The following is a 17,554-nucleotide window of genomic DNA, read 5'->3' as shown; positions in this document are numbered from 1 at the left end:
GCGGCGGGCCGGGGCAGCGGGTATGGTGATACCGGCGGAACCCGCCGGTAATAGTTTAAGACCGGCGGGGTAATACCGGCGGACCCCCGCCGATGCTGTATTACCGGCGGGGAAATACCGGCGGACCTCCGCCGATGATGTATTACCGGCGGGGCAATACCGGCGGACCTCCGCCGATGATTTATTACCGGCGGAGTAATACCGGCGGACCCCGCCGGTGATGTATGTATTACCGGCGGAGACCCGCCGGTAATACTATTATAGATGTGTGTTAAAAAAACTCTTAGTTTTATTCACTCCTCATCTCTCATCTCTCAGACTCGCAGTCGCCGCATCACCGCACCGCCACTCCACCGCGCGACGTTCTCCAACCCTCCTTTCGCACTATTCTCTCATTTTCTTTTTCCCGTTGCCTCGCCCAATCCAAAAGCCTCCACTCAGCTATCACGAATTCATGGTAAATATCTACTCTCTGTACTTTTCTCTTTTCGGGGGTCAATTTCTTGCCATTTTATAGCGTTTTGTGCTTCGTTATTGATTGATATTGTTGTAGTTGATATATGTATACATAATGTTTGATAAAATGCCTGTGTGAAGAATTGGTTATATTAAGCTCAACTTATGCAGTTTCTGTACTTTTATGGAAGTTATAGCTCTTATGTTCATTGTCCATCGTTATCAAAAATATAAGATTGAGTTGAGTGGTCATGACTCGCTAGTAGGATAAGCAAGGCTTAATTTGTTTCTCTTAATAAACCATAGTATAGCTTATGTCTCATCAATAGGTTGAATAATTTTCATCATTTTCTTGTATTTGTGTTTCACGATTTGACTACTGCCGTTTCTATATGCCACCAATCACAGATTTTGATTGCTTGGAAGTAGAATCTCAGTTGTTATTTCTGCAGTAGTTTAGCTCTATCTCCTTTTGAATTACATAACACACAATTATCTTTTAAATAGAAAATTAAGAAAAGATTTAGTGATATGTATCAGTCTGATAGAAGAAAGGAGCAATTTTCAATTAAGGTGGCACTTGATTAGTCAAGTTGGAAACTTTGAAAATGATTTTGTTTGTCCACTTAGATTCTGTTGGTTGGTAGTACTAGTAGTATTAATGTTGTTCAAAAATTTAATTACTATGATATATGTATTAGTTATAATAGAATGTGCATCTGTTCAAGGAAATCATGAAGTGTAAATATATGGAATGCTTATTCTACTATTTACCTTCTTATGTCCTGTGCTTGAAATAGGACTGCTCTCAAGGCTCTATGGCTTCTTTGTGATGTGAGCAACCAAAAATGTCATACCTACTAAGGTCTTTAATTGCTGATCACACACGAAATGCATAGACCGTGACTTGGTATGCTTGTCCACTCCTTTCGCACTACCCTCCTCTCTCCATACATGTGTCGGTGAAAGGTGAGAGTTTCTCTCAATATATCTGTTTGGGTTTCGTTCTTTCTTTCTTCTATTAATTTTTGTCCTTATATAATCTACTCTATATTTAGGATATGATTTGCTTATTGAATCTTAAACTTTAAAACTTGATCTAAAAGCAAGATCTCTGTACACACATATATATATATATATTCAATCTTTTGTTTCACGAAGGTATATATAGATCGTCTCTGTATTATCCTGGGTTTGTTGCACTTTGTTTCTGCTAGACTGTAATAACTTTTATTTAGTTCTTTGTTTTTTTCTGGTGGGTTTACTTCATGCATCTCTGTTTTGTTTTAAACTGTTCTTGCTTTTTCTCAGTAAAAAGAGATAATAACCATGAATATAAATAAGTGTTGAAATAGATATAATTCTTTCGTTAGTTGTATTTCGTATTTATCTTTAATATATATTTGTCTTTTTTTTTTTAAATGCATTTATATTTAGTATTATCATATTTTAGGGACACGTTCTTGGGATTTCTTCACTGGAGAGGGCTAAGGATTTATTTATTATGTGTTAGCTGTATTTTTCACTTGAATATATATGTGATATCTTATTTCACATGTAAAATTATGCTTTAATTGGAATCTAACCATGTTTTGCTTTAAAAAGTAATAAATATTTATGTTAAGAAGATAATATAATAATTTTAATAATTAATTTCATTATTAAGATTATTATATTATTTTCAGATATAAATATTTATTATTTTTTAGAAAATTTATAATGTTATTTTTTTGTCTTTTTGCAATAATCTTTCAAAAAAAAGAGGAACCAAAATTTAAGAGATAATGTTATGTGTACCAGCACCAAAATATTATAGAGAGTATGGACTTTTTATAAAGAAAATTTGGTATAATATTTGATGTTATGGTTGGAGTTTGTCTCTTTAATAATGATGGAATATGCATTAAATTAGTGATAAAGTTGCACTAAAATGGTATTTAGCCTTGGAGATGGTCTAAATAAGAAGAAACATACACCTGAATAGCGTAGAAGAGGAAAAAGCAAATGTTTATATTTTTAATTATATACGTATAACTGTGGTACAAAATAGAGCTTTTTTTCTATATTTATTTTCTTGTTTAAAAGCAACTTTACCTTCTAATTGCAATAATTGTTACCTACCATTTTTTTCTTTAACTTTACAAATGTCACTCCGACATTAATATAAAGTAACCTTACTTTGAAAGGAGATAATTATTTTAAAGCCCACTTGGTTTTCTTATTTTTTTTTCTGGCTCAATCTGTTTGGTTCTATTTTGTAGCTTTCAGCAGAATTATTCAATTATTTATAATTTTGTATATATAAATATATGTGATTGAAATCCTTTTACAGCTTTAATTTTGATGCTTGTGGTACTTTCTTGATGAGATATTTGTTTTTGATTTTGTTTCTGGAAGAAAATATGAATATTTGTGGGGCTTTAGTTTGATTTTCAAATTAGTGTTAAGAGCTGAAAATTCATAAACACTATGGTTACAGCAGGTTTCAGAATTGCCAAGGAACTGCTAAAGGGGGTTAAACGGATTGCCAGAGGTACCAACATTATTGCCAGAGGTACCAACAGAGTAAACTCATTATTACTTGATTTTTGTAAGGGTTATAGATTTGATAATATAAACTTTGGCAAAGTTTTGATAATATAAACTAAGAGTAGATACATAACTAAGAGTTTTTTAATACATACTAAGAGTTTGTGAAAATGCCTCTCTTAGTTTTTTAATTTTAATTAAATTTATTAAATTCTTAAAGAGTTTTTTCGTCACTTCTATAATTTTTTTTAACACCTTATTCGAAAAAAAATTTTGATTGTGCTAGGGATTTAAGTCTGCTTTTAGGGCTATATTGCGCCCTGTCTAATTTTGGAAGAACTATCTTTGTTGCTATATACAACCAGATGACTCTTTCATTTTTTTTTTTCAAACCTTGGTTGATTTATCAATTTTATTTATGGATTTATCAAAATTGATTGTGTGTATGTATTTTTATTTCAGACTTGGATCGTTTACAGTATTGTAGTTTGAAGGTTCTTTGGGGTTTTTCTCAAGTATGTATCATTGTTTACTCTGTTTGTCTATTTACTCTTTTTGTTTATTCTGTTTGTTTGTTTACTCTGTATTTTATAAAATAAATTATTTCATAGTATTTGAATGGGACTTTTATAAAAAAAAAAGCATTGATAATATGTTTTTTATACAATTTACAGTTCCTGTTTTGCCGCTGTTTATTCTGCTAAGCTTGATTATGACATGAATATATTAATGGTTAATTATTATGAATGAAAGAGAAACTTGATAATGATGTTTTAGTCTTTTAGATCTACATATATAAGCTTGATCATATTCTAAGACACTCAACCATTTGAGATAGCCTAACTTGTATAATAAAACTCTTTTTTAATAATGTACAAATAATTTAAAGTTTTGTAGGAAATAACTCAAAATTGATATGAACAAAAAATAAAACTAAAATTCTCGAAGTTAACAACACACAATTTTGAAAAAGGTGGTATATAAAATTTTCTTTAAATAATAAATTATTGATGTTAATTAAATAGTTAATATTATTAATTTTTTAATTTAATTTTTAATGTTATCTAATTAATAATATTAAATATTATTAAATTATTTTAATATAGAAATTGAAAATTTTATAGTAATAAATTTTTTTACAATTAATAATGATTAATTAAAAATTACTACATATCTTATAAAAATTAATTTTTTAATTAATTAAATAATAAAATTTTGATTCAATATTATTTAATTAAATAAGTCTTTAAAATTAATAATGATTAATTAAATAAATAATAAATTATTATAAGAAATTATTTTAATTTATTTATTAAATATTATTATCTAATATTAACTATTATTAAATTATTTGAATATAGAAATTGAAATTTTATTTAATAAAAGTTTTTACAATTAATAATGATTACTTAAAAATTACTACATATCTTATAATAATTTATTTTTTATTAAATAACATAATCTAATTGAATAATTTAATTTAATTTAATACAAATCTTAAAAATTAATAATGATTAATTAAATAGTTAATATTATTAATTATTTAATTTAATAATTAATGTTACATAATTAATAATATTAACTATTATTAAATTATTTGAATATAGAAATTGAAAATTTTATTTAATAAAAGTTTTTACAATTAATAATGATTACTTAAAAATTACTACATATCTTATAATAATTTATTTTTTATTAAATAACATAATCTAATTGAATAATTTAATTTAATTTAATACAAATCTTAAAAATTAATAATGATTAATTAAATAGTTAATATTATTAATTATTTAATTTAATAATTAATGTTACATAATTAATAATATTAACTATTATTAAATTATTTGAATATAGAAATTGAAAATTTTATTTAATAAAAGTTTTTACAATTAATAATGATTACTTAAAAATTACTACATATCTTATAATAATTTATTTTTTCTGTCTCGGTATGCTTGTGATTGATGGTTGTTGACCACAACCATCGATTACAGGGATATCGACACATAAATGATAAGTTTAAAGTATTAACAATAAAATAATGAATGAATTGTTTTTTTAATTTGAATAACATTTTCTAATAAAACATCATAAAATATTATAATATTGCATAAGATTTAAAAAATGATAACAAATTTTTTTGTTATCCATTCCTTTTCACATTACTAAAACTCACAGACTCTTGTAACACTCTAGATGGCGATTGACAAGACTTGGACAACATTGAGAAATCGTGCTTGTCAAGAATATTGGAATGGTCTACAATCATTTTTGAGGATGGCCTCGGAATATAAGGATTCTGATGGAAGAATTAGGTGTCCGTGTGTCAGATGCATAAATAATAGGCTTGAAATTTTACCTGTTGTCGAAGCACATGTATTCGATTGGGGGTTTTATCAAGGTTATGAGAGGTGGATTTATCATGGGGAAGCGGAACTAGATGTTGTTGATGAAGTAGTTGATGATGATGAAGTTGACGAGATGATTCCCATAGTGGAGGACTTCCTCTTACCGACAGCTGAGCAAGTAGACAATAGTGGCGCAAGTCAATATTACGACGATTTATTTGAGGAGATTGAAGCCGAGTTGTATCCTGGTTGTGATTGGATTTCTTCCCTTAACTTCTTAGCTAAGCTATTACATTTGAAAGTTAGAGGGAAGATTCCTAACAACATATTTGATGAATTATTGAAGTTGTTAAAGATTTCCTTTCTGAAGGAAAATAAAATTCCATCAACGTACTACGAGGCTAAAAAGAGATTGAAGAAATTAGGGTTGGGATACGAGTCGATTCATGTGTGCCAATATGATTGCTGTTTATTTTACAAAGAGCATGCAAACAAAGAGGAATGTCTAGTTTGTGGAACTAGTCGATGGGTGACTTTTGAAAAAACTAAAGGAAAAAAGGTTCCGCATAAGGTGATGCGTTACTTTCCATTGACACCCCGGTTGAAAAGACTATACAGCTCAAGGCTTACAGCGAAGGACATGCTATGGCACCACACTGGGAAATCGAAAGATGATGGAGTGATGCGACACCCGGTGGATGGGACGGCGTGGAAGAACTTTGACGTCAATCATCCTGGATTTGCAAGTGATCCTAGGAATGTTCGTTTAGGCTTAGCTGCTGATGGATTTAATCCATTTGGCAACATGAACCTGGCATACAGCATGTGGCCTGTGGTGTTGGCGAACTATAATCTTCCACCTTGGTTATGTATGAAAGACAACAATTTGATGCTGACCATCCTTATTCCTGGTCCAAAATCACCGGGTAAGGACATAGATGTATTTCTAAGACCATTGGTGGATGAGTTGAAGGAGTTGTGGTCTAACGGAGTTGTTACGAGAGATAGTACGACCAACACTATGTTCAAGCTGCGCGCAGCCCTTTTATGGACAGTCAATGATTTTCCAGCTCGAAGTAGTTTGTCTGGATGGAGTGGTCAGGGATACAAAGCTTGTCCTACATGTAATGAAGACACATCTTCCATTCGAGTGATCGGTAAGACATCGTATGTTGGTCACAGAAGATTCTTGCCCAGTACACATCGAATGAGAAGGAACACTGAGTTCGATGGACAAATTGAGAGAAGACGTCCTCCGAAACGATTTACTTGTGAGGAAATATTAGAACAAGTGAACAACCTTCCACCCCAAGTTCCTGGAAAACACTTGCAGTTTGGAGGTGTCAAACGTAGAAGAGTTGCGGAAGATAGAAATTGGAGGAAAAAAAGCATCTTCTACGAGCTTGATTATTGGAGTACAAACATTTTAAAACATAACATTGATGTCATGCATGTCGAAAAAAATGTGTGTGATAGTCTCCTCGGCACAATCTTGGACAATGATAAGTCTAAGGACACCACTAATGCGAGATATGATTTGAAGAAGATGGGAGTAAGGGAATCATTGTGGATTTATGAAGATGAGAGTGGAAAGTTGATGAAGCCACATGCTTCTTACGTGTTAACTCCTGATCAGAGACAACAATTTTGTCAATTTATTAAAGAAGTGAAATTTCCAGATGGCTTTTGTTCAAATTTGAAGAAAAAAGTAATAGAGAATGAAACAAATATCATTGGGTTGAAATCCCACGATTGTCATGTTATAATGCAACGATTATTGTCTGTGGGTGTTCGCAAGTTTCTCCCAAAAGATATATCGACCACCATTTCTGAACTATGTAGTTTTTTCAGGCAACTATGTTCGAGGACTATAAATGTTACAGATATGGAGGAAGCACAAAAAGACCTTGTTCTGATATTGTGCAAGATGGAGTTGATCTTTCCTCCGGCTTTTTTTGATATAATGATTCACTTGGTCTTACATTTGCCTGAAGAAGCAATTTTGGGTGGACCGGTATTTATGAGATGGATGTATCCTTTTGAAAGGTACATGAAAAAATTGAAGAACTACGTGAGAAATAAAGCTCGTCCTGAAGGGTCAATAGCTGAAGGCTATGTCGCTGATGAGGCTATGACATTTTGTTCGATGTATTTCAAAGGGGTTGAAACTAAATTTAATCGTCTTGATCGCAATAAAGATGAGGTGTATGTCCCACGACACCTTACTTTGTTTCAATCTCAATGTCGTCCCCTAACAAAGGGATCTCTCAAGCCTCTAGATCTTGCGACTCGTGAAATGGCTGAATGGTTCATCATTAACAATTCACCTGAAATTCAGGGTTACTTAGAGTAAGTTTATTCCCTTTAAAGTGAAATTTATGTTTATTCCAAATTATTTTATCTAATAGTCAAAGCATTCAAATTTACAGCGAACACCTAGTAGAGATCAAACTGAAATTCCCAGATGGTGATCATAATCTTTTACAGAAGAAAAATTTTCGCCAGTGGTTTCATAAGAAGGTAAAATTGAGATTATTTTTAAACATTTATTATTGTAATGATATTTTTATCATTCTAATATAAGTTTATTAATTTATTTAGATATATGACTTGCACAAACAAGGATCTTTAGAGAATGGTGATGAGTTGCTAGCTTTAGCATCTGGGTCAGATCACTTGGCAACATACTACGAAGGTTGTATAGTTAACGGTGTTCGATTTATCGCTTATGACCGAGATCAAAAGCGCACCACACAAAATAGTGGAGTGTCTGTTGCGGGAACTGAAGGTTTTAACTATTATGGCACACTTCAAGATGTACTGGTATTATCTTTCACTGGTGCATATTCAGTTGCATTGTTTAGGTGTAAATGGTTTAACACTGATCCAAGCAAGAAGAAAACAATCACTGAAAATAATATCACCAGTATAAACGTCAGTAGCGAATGGTACAAAGATGAGCCTTATATACTTGCTAGCCAAGCTAAGCAAGTATTCTATCTCGATGATCTACTTAGAGGCCGACACTGGAAAATTGTTGAGGATGTCAATCACCGTCAAATTTGGGACATCAAGGACGATGAAGCTGATGCAGATGTTGATGTTGTACATGACATAAACTCATCAAATTTTGTGTTGACCGTGGATCTCGGTCAGTTGGTTATGGAATCTCATGAACCTGCAACATATATTGGCACTATACAAAATTCACCTGCTGATCAATTAGATGAAAATTTCATAAATGACGACTTAGGCGAAGAAGAAGTCGATGAAGAAGATGAATTGCTAGTTGATATTTGTGAAGATGATGTTAATTTAATTAATGATGAAAGTGATAGTGATTATTCTACTTAGTTTTTATATTTTTGTAATAAAGACAATTGTTTAAAATATAATATATGAGACTTGTAATCATGATGTTCATTTCCATTGGTGATATTTGATACTAACTAACAATTTAATACTAACTAATCATTTTTGTTCCTAAGTACAATGTCAGCAGATATAGCCACCTCTCATGGCGGAGATGGTGGAGGTCTAGACCCGCCAGATCCTAGTAGAGTACCCTCTTCCTGCGAGTCAGGTTAATAATAATTTTCAAATTTTGCTCATAGCTTGAAAGTCAAGCTCTACGAATGTTTAAATATAATATTAATATTTCAAATTTTGGTTATTCTTGAAAATGTGGATAGCTGAAGTGCCGAGAAAAAAAGGTCGTGGCCTGGCTAATTCGAAGCCACTTGAAATTCGAAGGCGAAATGCTGGGAAACCACTAGATCTTCAGCTTGATCCTAGGACGGACAAAGTGGTTGGCTTGGAGGACCAAGCTTTTGTCCGCAAGATAGGCCTCCAAGTCACTTTGTTGTTGCCAGGACATTACTTGGATTTCGCTGATATACCTCAACAATTTAAGGAACAAGTCGTACATAGGATGAAGGTACAAATTTAGAACAACTCTTGTGGTATAATTTTTAATGTAGAAATCATTTACAAATTAAACTAACATGTTATTTTTAATGTAGTATTTTTATAATGTTGATGGTCATCCAGAACCCGGGAGAGTTATGAAAACTATCTACACAGAGATGCGCAAAAGATATTCTGAGAGAAAGAACATCAGACATACTCACTTCAAAAAATATTACTCTAATTCGGAAGATTTGCAGAGTGTTTTAGTTGCCCCACCTGACCATTGCTCCAAGGAGAGTTGGAAAGATATTGTTCAGTTGTTTTTGAGCCCAAAATTTATCGCGCGATCCAACCAAAACAAGAAAAACAGAAAAGAAATGAAGTATACATCGACGCAAGGCACAAAATCGATGGCAGCTAAGCGTCACCAATTTGTAAGTAAAAATATTAATTTAATTTAACAAAATTTTACATTCTAACTTCCTATCTCTAAATTTGTATAGGCGAACCCTGATGAACATGTTATTGATACTTGGAAAGATAGCCATTTGAGAAAATCGACAAAAGTTTTTGTCAACGACACAGCTCGAGAAACTTTTGTAAGTTTAAACTTTTGTGTTATTATTTTCATTAAACTATGTTATTGATGTGTTTCAAACACTTTTTATGAACAGGAAAAAATGACGGAAGAGCTTGAGAGGGCACGACTTCAAAGTCAGTCTCAAGGACCGACGGAGGGATCTGAAACTGGATCTGCTGCTGAATCCTCGTCGATCGATCAGTACGAGATTATGAGTAAAGTACTTGGGGAGAGGTCTGACTTTCAAAGAGGAGTAGGTTACAGCAAAGGCAAAGGGAAAAAATCAGCTTCCAGCTCCACAAGTCAGTCACAGGCCCAACCTGCTCATACACCTCAGGAAGACATGGCTACTATGGCGGAAATGATGAAGTCAATGCGTGAAGAGATCCGGATGTTGAAATCTCAACAAGGTCCATCTGGTAATCCTCAGCATACCAGTACAGAAACTGAGTCGCGGTTTGAAAGCCTTCTCCAACGATATTTACCATCACAACCTGAAGGTGGTATATCTTCTCAAAGTCCACCTCCTTGGTCGATGCCACAACAACAACAACAACATGTGTATCCACCTCAACAGAATTATCCAAACACGTACGGACATTCCTCCCAGTCCCCTCCTTTATATTACCCCGACGTCGCTACCGGATCTCAGACGTCACATCCTAGGCGTCGTGACTTCGGGGATTCATCGCAGCAGCAGCATCCACAGCAGATGTATGGTCAATTTGTGAGTCCGTCGCAGCAGCAGAGGTATGGTCAGTTTGAGAGTTTTTTGCATCAGTCTCCCTCGCCGCGACCACATGCTCGACAATTTAGACCATCTTCGCAGCATCACTCTACACAAGCACCACAGTTTGCTTCACCACCATTGCTGCGCCCTAATACTAGTGATCAAGATATTGATCTTAATGAGTATTTTACACCAAGTTGGCCAGATCAAGACAATAATAATTAGATTACGTTTTTTAATTATATTAAGACAATTGAAATTTTATTATGTTTATGTTATAATTACTTTATATGTAATTAAAATGAGACAATTTGTATTTTTTTATGTTAATTTTATGATTAATTACAATGTTAGTTTTGTTAGATGAATATTAATTGTGTTAATAATTATAATATATGTTAAATATTATTATTTTTAAATAAGTATTATATGTATATTTATTAAGAAATAAAATAAAATTAATTGTTTTATTTTAATATTAGTATTGAGATACCGGCGGATTAATACCGGCGGAACCCGCCGGTAATAATCCGGTCAAACGGTGTCAGCGTTGCACAACACCGGCGGACGCCCGCCTCTATTAATCCGCCGGTAATAGTGCAATACCGGCGGGTGGTGTCAAACGGTCGGTAATGGTGATAATACCGACCGTTTATTAATGGCGGGACTTTACCGGCGGATTCCCGCCGGTAATAACAAATACCGGCGGATAGACCATGTATTACCGGCGGGATCCTCCGCCGGTAATGGTGATTTTTGTTGTTGTGCGTTATGATGACATATGTATAATCTAGATTTTTTTGGGTAATCCATTACCTTTATTACTATAAATATAGCTTCTTCTTTAATTTTTTATAGAGTGTTCTTCTTGTTCTTCAATAGTTTTTTTAGTTTTTGATATTGCTTTTCAAATTAGCTCATATATTTTTTTTTTCAAATTTAATTTTCTTTTCAGATCTGAGATACGTAATTGATTACCTTCAAAGTTACTATCACATTCTAATATTTATCTATTTTTTTATTTTCTAGGTAACCAGTTACCCATATTACTGTAAATATAAGAAACTAGTCACCCCTCTCATTGTAATAAGTTACCCCTGTCAGGTTCCCACATGATAACCTAAATTTAGGAAAAAAAACAGATTTGAAAACATTAAAGGTAACCTAACTCATGAAAACAAATATATACAGTAAAAAGTTGTGAAAATTACATAATTTATGGTTTTTTTTTAAATTAATTGTAACGCCCTGCTAATTAGGGTACGTTACCAAGTGTGTTTAAAATTAGTGCTAGACTCGCTAAACGAGTCATTTGGACTAAACATGTGATTAAGCCACTAAGGGTTCAGGTATTTAAAAGTTTGGTCAAGTCATAAACATTTTCATTAAACAAAAACTTTAGCTTTTACATGGGATCCCAAAATACAAGTTTAAAAGTCAGTTACAACCCCAAGGTTACAAAATAAGCCGACCTAGGCGAAAAAACTGGGTCCAACCCTAGCTTCCTTGTAATTTCTCGGTCATGGCGGTCGAGTGGACTGCATATGTACACGTCACTGCTATCGCTCTCCAACTCATGGCTGGCCAAGCTTATCTTTACCCTTACCTGCACCACAAAGCACCCGTGAGCCAAAAGACTCAACAAAAAAACATATCAAACAATTCACGGGGTAAAACAACAGGCTTAGTAGTAAAAACTGGAACTAAGCACAAACACTATACATATCAGCAACCATAGGGTTACACAAGTGCGTATTGCACCCCTCTTATTCATATGGCATTCGAGTCAGTCAAGTGCATAAGGCACTCCCAAGGTGGCCTAGCCATAACAGCATGCGCTCAACATGCATCACACCAATCATGGCTTATAAGCCGAGCCCTCTTTTTACCAGACTTACCCTTTACTAGCAGGTCAAGCTTGAACAGATACAACAATCGGATTCTCGGTTAATAAACTGAGCTTCCTAGCCAAAGAAAACATCCACACAATACAATCATCATATATGCATATACAATGCCTTACTGTATACTAAGCAGATATGCACAAACACAATTATAATCATGCTCATTTGTTGGGCCCGAGCCCTAATTGCATTTATATTTAGCAAATGGGCCAAGCCCTAATCATATAACATTAATAGTTGGGTCAAGTGTTTAACGCCCAAAACATGCATCCACTAAGCGGTGGTTATAGATCGGGCGGTCGATTCCGCAAGGAGACAAAGAAATAAAGTTAATCAATAAATAAAATTAAGAGATAAATAATATGAGGAAAGTAGAACAAGTGATATTTTTGTTGTTTTTGAGATTTATAGACTAGAAATAAAGATAGACTAAAGTGTGATGTAACAATAGGTAACAAGTAGGAAGGATCAAGAGTCACCAATATGCATACTTATTTATTTGGATATTTGATTCACAAAAATTACACAAATGAGAAGTTCACATCTCAACTATTCATTTGGAAGATTTAACATTGAAGCACAAATTTGTTTTACAAAAAATGTATTCAAGTGATTATTATTCTTTACCATGGAAAAATGAGATAAATCTTATGAGAAATCTAAAAATGACATTATACCATTGGCAATAATGCAATAAGAGATTGGACATAAAACCTAACACAAATATTACTTTTACTATTTATAAAATACATAGAAAGAGCATGACTAATTCTATATAGATTTTAGCAAAAGTAAATATATATGAATGAGATGGAGAAAATGATAAAGATATTATCTATATTATTTTCACTAATTTGATAATACATAAAAAGTGCTTGAGAAAATCTATATACTATTAGTAAACATAAATATAGATAACAAGATGAAGAATATAGATGAAAAAATAGAGATAAAAGAAAATAAATCACTCAAACATATAAAATTGAAGCACATGATGAATCAAAAATACCAAACAAAGTCATAGTGCATATAGGATCATCCTAACCTTCCTAAGAAAGTTAGCCTATTATGCTAGATATTCTCATGAAATTCTAGAGAGAAAATATGAGAAATGAGACTAAAATTTGGTAGAGTTTTGCTACCTAAAAATTACATAGAAAATGTGAAATGAGAGTTCCTATTTATAGAGGGAGAAAATGACTAAAAAGAAATTAAACAAAAAAATGGGGTTTACAAAATAAATCTGAAATATTAATAATAAAATATGAATTTGAAAAATCAAATCTTATTATAAATATTAACCTTGTTATTTTTGTGTATGGTCAATATGCCATTTTTCTAAAATACCACAAAAATATGAGCTTTAAAGCTCAAAATAGAAGGTTCATGGCCCAAAGTGCATCAAAAGTTTGGCTAGAAGGTGGCTGGTGCAGCTGGCCCATTGACCCAATCCGCAGCCAATGGGGAGGCGCCACGTTGGCGGCTGGAGCTGAGGGAACTTGCTTGGTTGACCGGATCAACGGGCTGGAGAAGTTGGGATGTCTCGTGGGTCAGGTGTGGGTCTGGGCCGTGGGTCGCCAACCGAGTCGCGCGGAGCTCTAGGAGGCTAGGCTGGGGAGGATGCGGACAGATGTCGCGCGGAGAAGACGCCAGGTGGCGTGCTGGGGTGAAAGGAGGCTGGTGGGCCTGGGTCTTTGGGCCGAATTCTTGGCCTATTTTTGGGTTTCAAGAATGCCACTTTACAATTGATTTTCAGATTTATCTCTTTATTTCTTCTTTCTTTCTCTTTATAAAAAAATGCACTTTAATTCCTACAAAATAACAATAAATTAAATCATAATCAAATATTTTCATTTATAAAATAAATCATATTAATTCAATGAAAATATTAATTAAACTTAATTTATTTTTACCATTAAGATCAATAAATATGCATTTTTCACCACTAATCATCGAGCCCCAATCATACATTCCACGTATAGCGTGCAATTTTCTTACCTTTGGTCCAAGCACTGGATATAAGCGACCCCCGATTACGATCCTGTGATGAGCCTTAGCGACAACCTAGTCACAACCCATAGATAATGTCTTAACAACATTTGATTCCATAAACGAACCCCGGGTCTAATCCCATGCTCCCGAGACCTCCAATCACACCAAACAGGGTGGTGAAATCGTCCCCCGAGCCCTAAGCAAATATCCTAAAAAGTACCCAAAAAAATCAAGTTCTGAAAACTGAGTAGTGCTACAGCGCTACCTACTGAGCGCTACGATGCTAGAATCAGAAACTCAAATCGCCCAATAACACAGCCTAGCATTGTAGCGCTCCCAACCTAGCGCTACAGCATTGGTACCAGAAACTCGAGATTCTGGGTTTTATCTTCGAATTTCCCCAAGCCAAAGCTCCAAAAATCCATCCCTCAATACCTCCAAACCTAGAATTAACCATAGAAATCCATTCTACTCATCAAAAGCAACAAAACCTAACCAAGTTTTTCCTCAAAACTCCAACAAATCCATGCTCAAACCCTTAAGCTCAAAACACCATAAAAATAGAGTAAGAACTCAGAAATTCAAAGGTTTGAAGCTAAAAATCATTACCTTAATGGCTACCCAATGATCCCCAAGCTGATCCTAGCTTGATCCTACACTCCAAGCTTCAATTTTCCTCAAGCCCCAAGTAAGGTAGAAGAGAGGAACAAGGGAGAGAGAGTTTGGGAGAGTTCAGCATGTTTCCTTTAATTTCTTTCCTTCTAATCTACAGCCTTCTACTTTGGCTAAGTATAGACAAATCCCATAAAAGACTTAAATGCCCTTAAGCCTAAAGCTTTCCCCTTAATGCCAATAGGGGCAGAATGGTCACTTGCCACCATTTCTCAACATTTTCTTAAAAAAATCTCAGCAATATTCAATAAACACAAAATAAATATCCATTACCCAATAATCCCTGGTGATGTACTAATTTACCAAAATATCCCTAGGCTCATCCCGAGCCGGGTATTTGTTCCCGTTGTGACCTTTTCGTTAATTGCTCACTAGGATTGCCTCGCGTCGAATAATCCAAATATATCCACATAATAATGTGGTCTCACACATATATCACATATATACACATGTATATTCAAATATACCCATAACAGGTCAAAATTACAAAAATTCCCTTCTAATAAGAAACGGGCCCACGTGCATGTTTAATATACCTAAACGTGCATATCTAGTCATATTATAATATAACTCACATAATCAAGTAATGATATACATATACATCACATATACACATAAATGACAATTAATTCATGTTTAATCATATAAAACCCATAATTTGCCAATTTGGCCCCATAATCAAGGCCCTAAGCCTTACTAAGAAATTTGGGATGTTACAACTATCCCTTCCTTACAGGAATTTCATCCTCGAAATTTTACTTGAATAGCTCGGGAAACTAGTCCCGCATGATTGATTTCGATTCCCAGGTCACTTCCTCGACCTTGTTGTTCCTCCAAAATACCTTAACTAAAGGTATGATTTTATTCCTCAAGACCTTGTCCTTTTTGTATAATATCTGGACTGGCTGCTCCTCAAAGGATAAATCTGTCTGCAGCTCCAAATCTTCATAGCTCAGTACATGAGTCTTATCAGATACATACTTCCACAGCATCGAAATATGGAACACATTGTGCACGGTCGACAATGATAGAGGTAACGCCAATCTTTAGGCTACCTGACCGATTCTTTCCATGATCTCAAAAGGTCCTACAAACCTAGGGCTCAGTTTACTCTTCTTCTCAAACTCCTCACCACCTTGAGTGGTGAGACTCTAAGGAAGACATAGTCTCCCACCTAGGAACCATCATCCGCATGTTAGTCGGTTGGTCAGAACTGCGACCCCCAGCTCCGTGCCTTCCGCACAGATTCCCAAGAATGCCCACAACAACGCACTAGGGCAAGCTGGGACAAGTTCACAGAGACAAAATGCCCCAGCGAATCCACCTGTGTCGTGATTAGAACCCCAGGCATAGAGAACTCGGGACATTGGGGTAGAGCCGAGGCGGGTTAATTTAGTTCATCTTGATGGGATGAGGATAGCCTCACCAATAAGACATATGTCATCATCAGTTAGACATCCTACACCACCGCGCCCTCAAAGAGACGCTCCATCACTTGGAAATAGTAGGAGAAATACTCCCCTGTCAGTAGACACTTACGTCCCACGGGCACGTGCTGATAATCCAGGTCCTTGATCTCAGTCGCGGGCTGTAAGTTTTGGAAATGGAAGTTACTAGATGGGGAGCCAGCGTGGAGACAGGTCTGAGAGCGACCTGAGGAATCACCTTAGCTCAGCACAAAGTCCTCAGTTCGATCCACATCCTAACCTGCGTGATCATTTGAATTTACAAAGGTTGTATCCAGCTCGCAATGATGATATAAGTTATGCTCGACATGCGGGAGGTCCGTCTATCGTACACGAAAATAGGAATGTCCCACCTAACCAAGCTCGAACTTGGAGGGACAACTATTATATTATTTTATAATATAATGTAATATTATATTATTTTATAATATAATGTTTTAGATTAAATAAATGTGACAACGAGTGTCACATATTGTAATATATAATAGAGAGTTACAATATTTAGATATATGTGAAATATCCAAATATGTAACATATTTGGTGTTACAAATTCAGTCACAAATTTGTAACTTCCAAATATTGCCTTTTATTGGGTAGATTTTTTGTTACACAATATTGAGATGAATTTCTTAAAGCCATATGTGAAATGGATGTTAGAGATATGATTTTAACCTCAATAATGTGTTTTGGGGGTTACAAAATCAATTGGGAGGGTATTGGAACCATTTGGAAAATAGCACAATTTTTGTGCTGAATTTGGTCAGTGGGCGCAGCCACAGAATGTTGGTGGTTGCGGCCTGTGGGACAGAGAGCAGTGGCCGTAGCAACTGATGTCCCTGGTCGCGGCCACAGGTGTATTTCTGACCAAATATCTTCAGTTTTTTCCAATCTTTTTGAACGGCTCCAAAATCTCAAATAACTCCCAAATCTCATTTTTAATTCCATAAACATCCAATTAATCATTGGTA

The 17,554-nt window shown here is 34.4% G+C and overlaps 1 protein-coding gene across 1 annotated transcript; it reads left to right on the top strand.

The window, feature by feature from the left end:
• Positions 1-9,371: 9,371 nt before the first annotated feature.
• Positions 9,372-10,777, top strand: LOC133815591 (uncharacterized). Its single transcript, XM_062248410.1, has 2 exons — positions 9,372-9,841; positions 9,917-10,777. Exon 2 carries the CDS (start codon positions 9,923-9,925, stop codon positions 10,775-10,777), a length of 855 nt encoding a protein of 284 aa, XP_062104394.1. The 5' UTR covers positions 9,372-9,841; positions 9,917-9,922.
• Positions 10,778-17,554: the final 6,777 nt, after the last annotated feature.

The sequence above is a fragment of the Humulus lupulus genome, chromosome 2 (genome assembly GCF_963169125.1).
Source record: "Humulus lupulus chromosome 2, drHumLupu1.1, whole genome shotgun sequence".
Classification (NCBI taxonomy): domain Eukaryota; kingdom Viridiplantae; phylum Streptophyta; class Magnoliopsida; order Rosales; family Cannabaceae; genus Humulus; species Humulus lupulus.
Note: the sequence above shows the minus strand (reverse complement) of the source record. Positions and strands in the feature narration are given on the sequence as shown.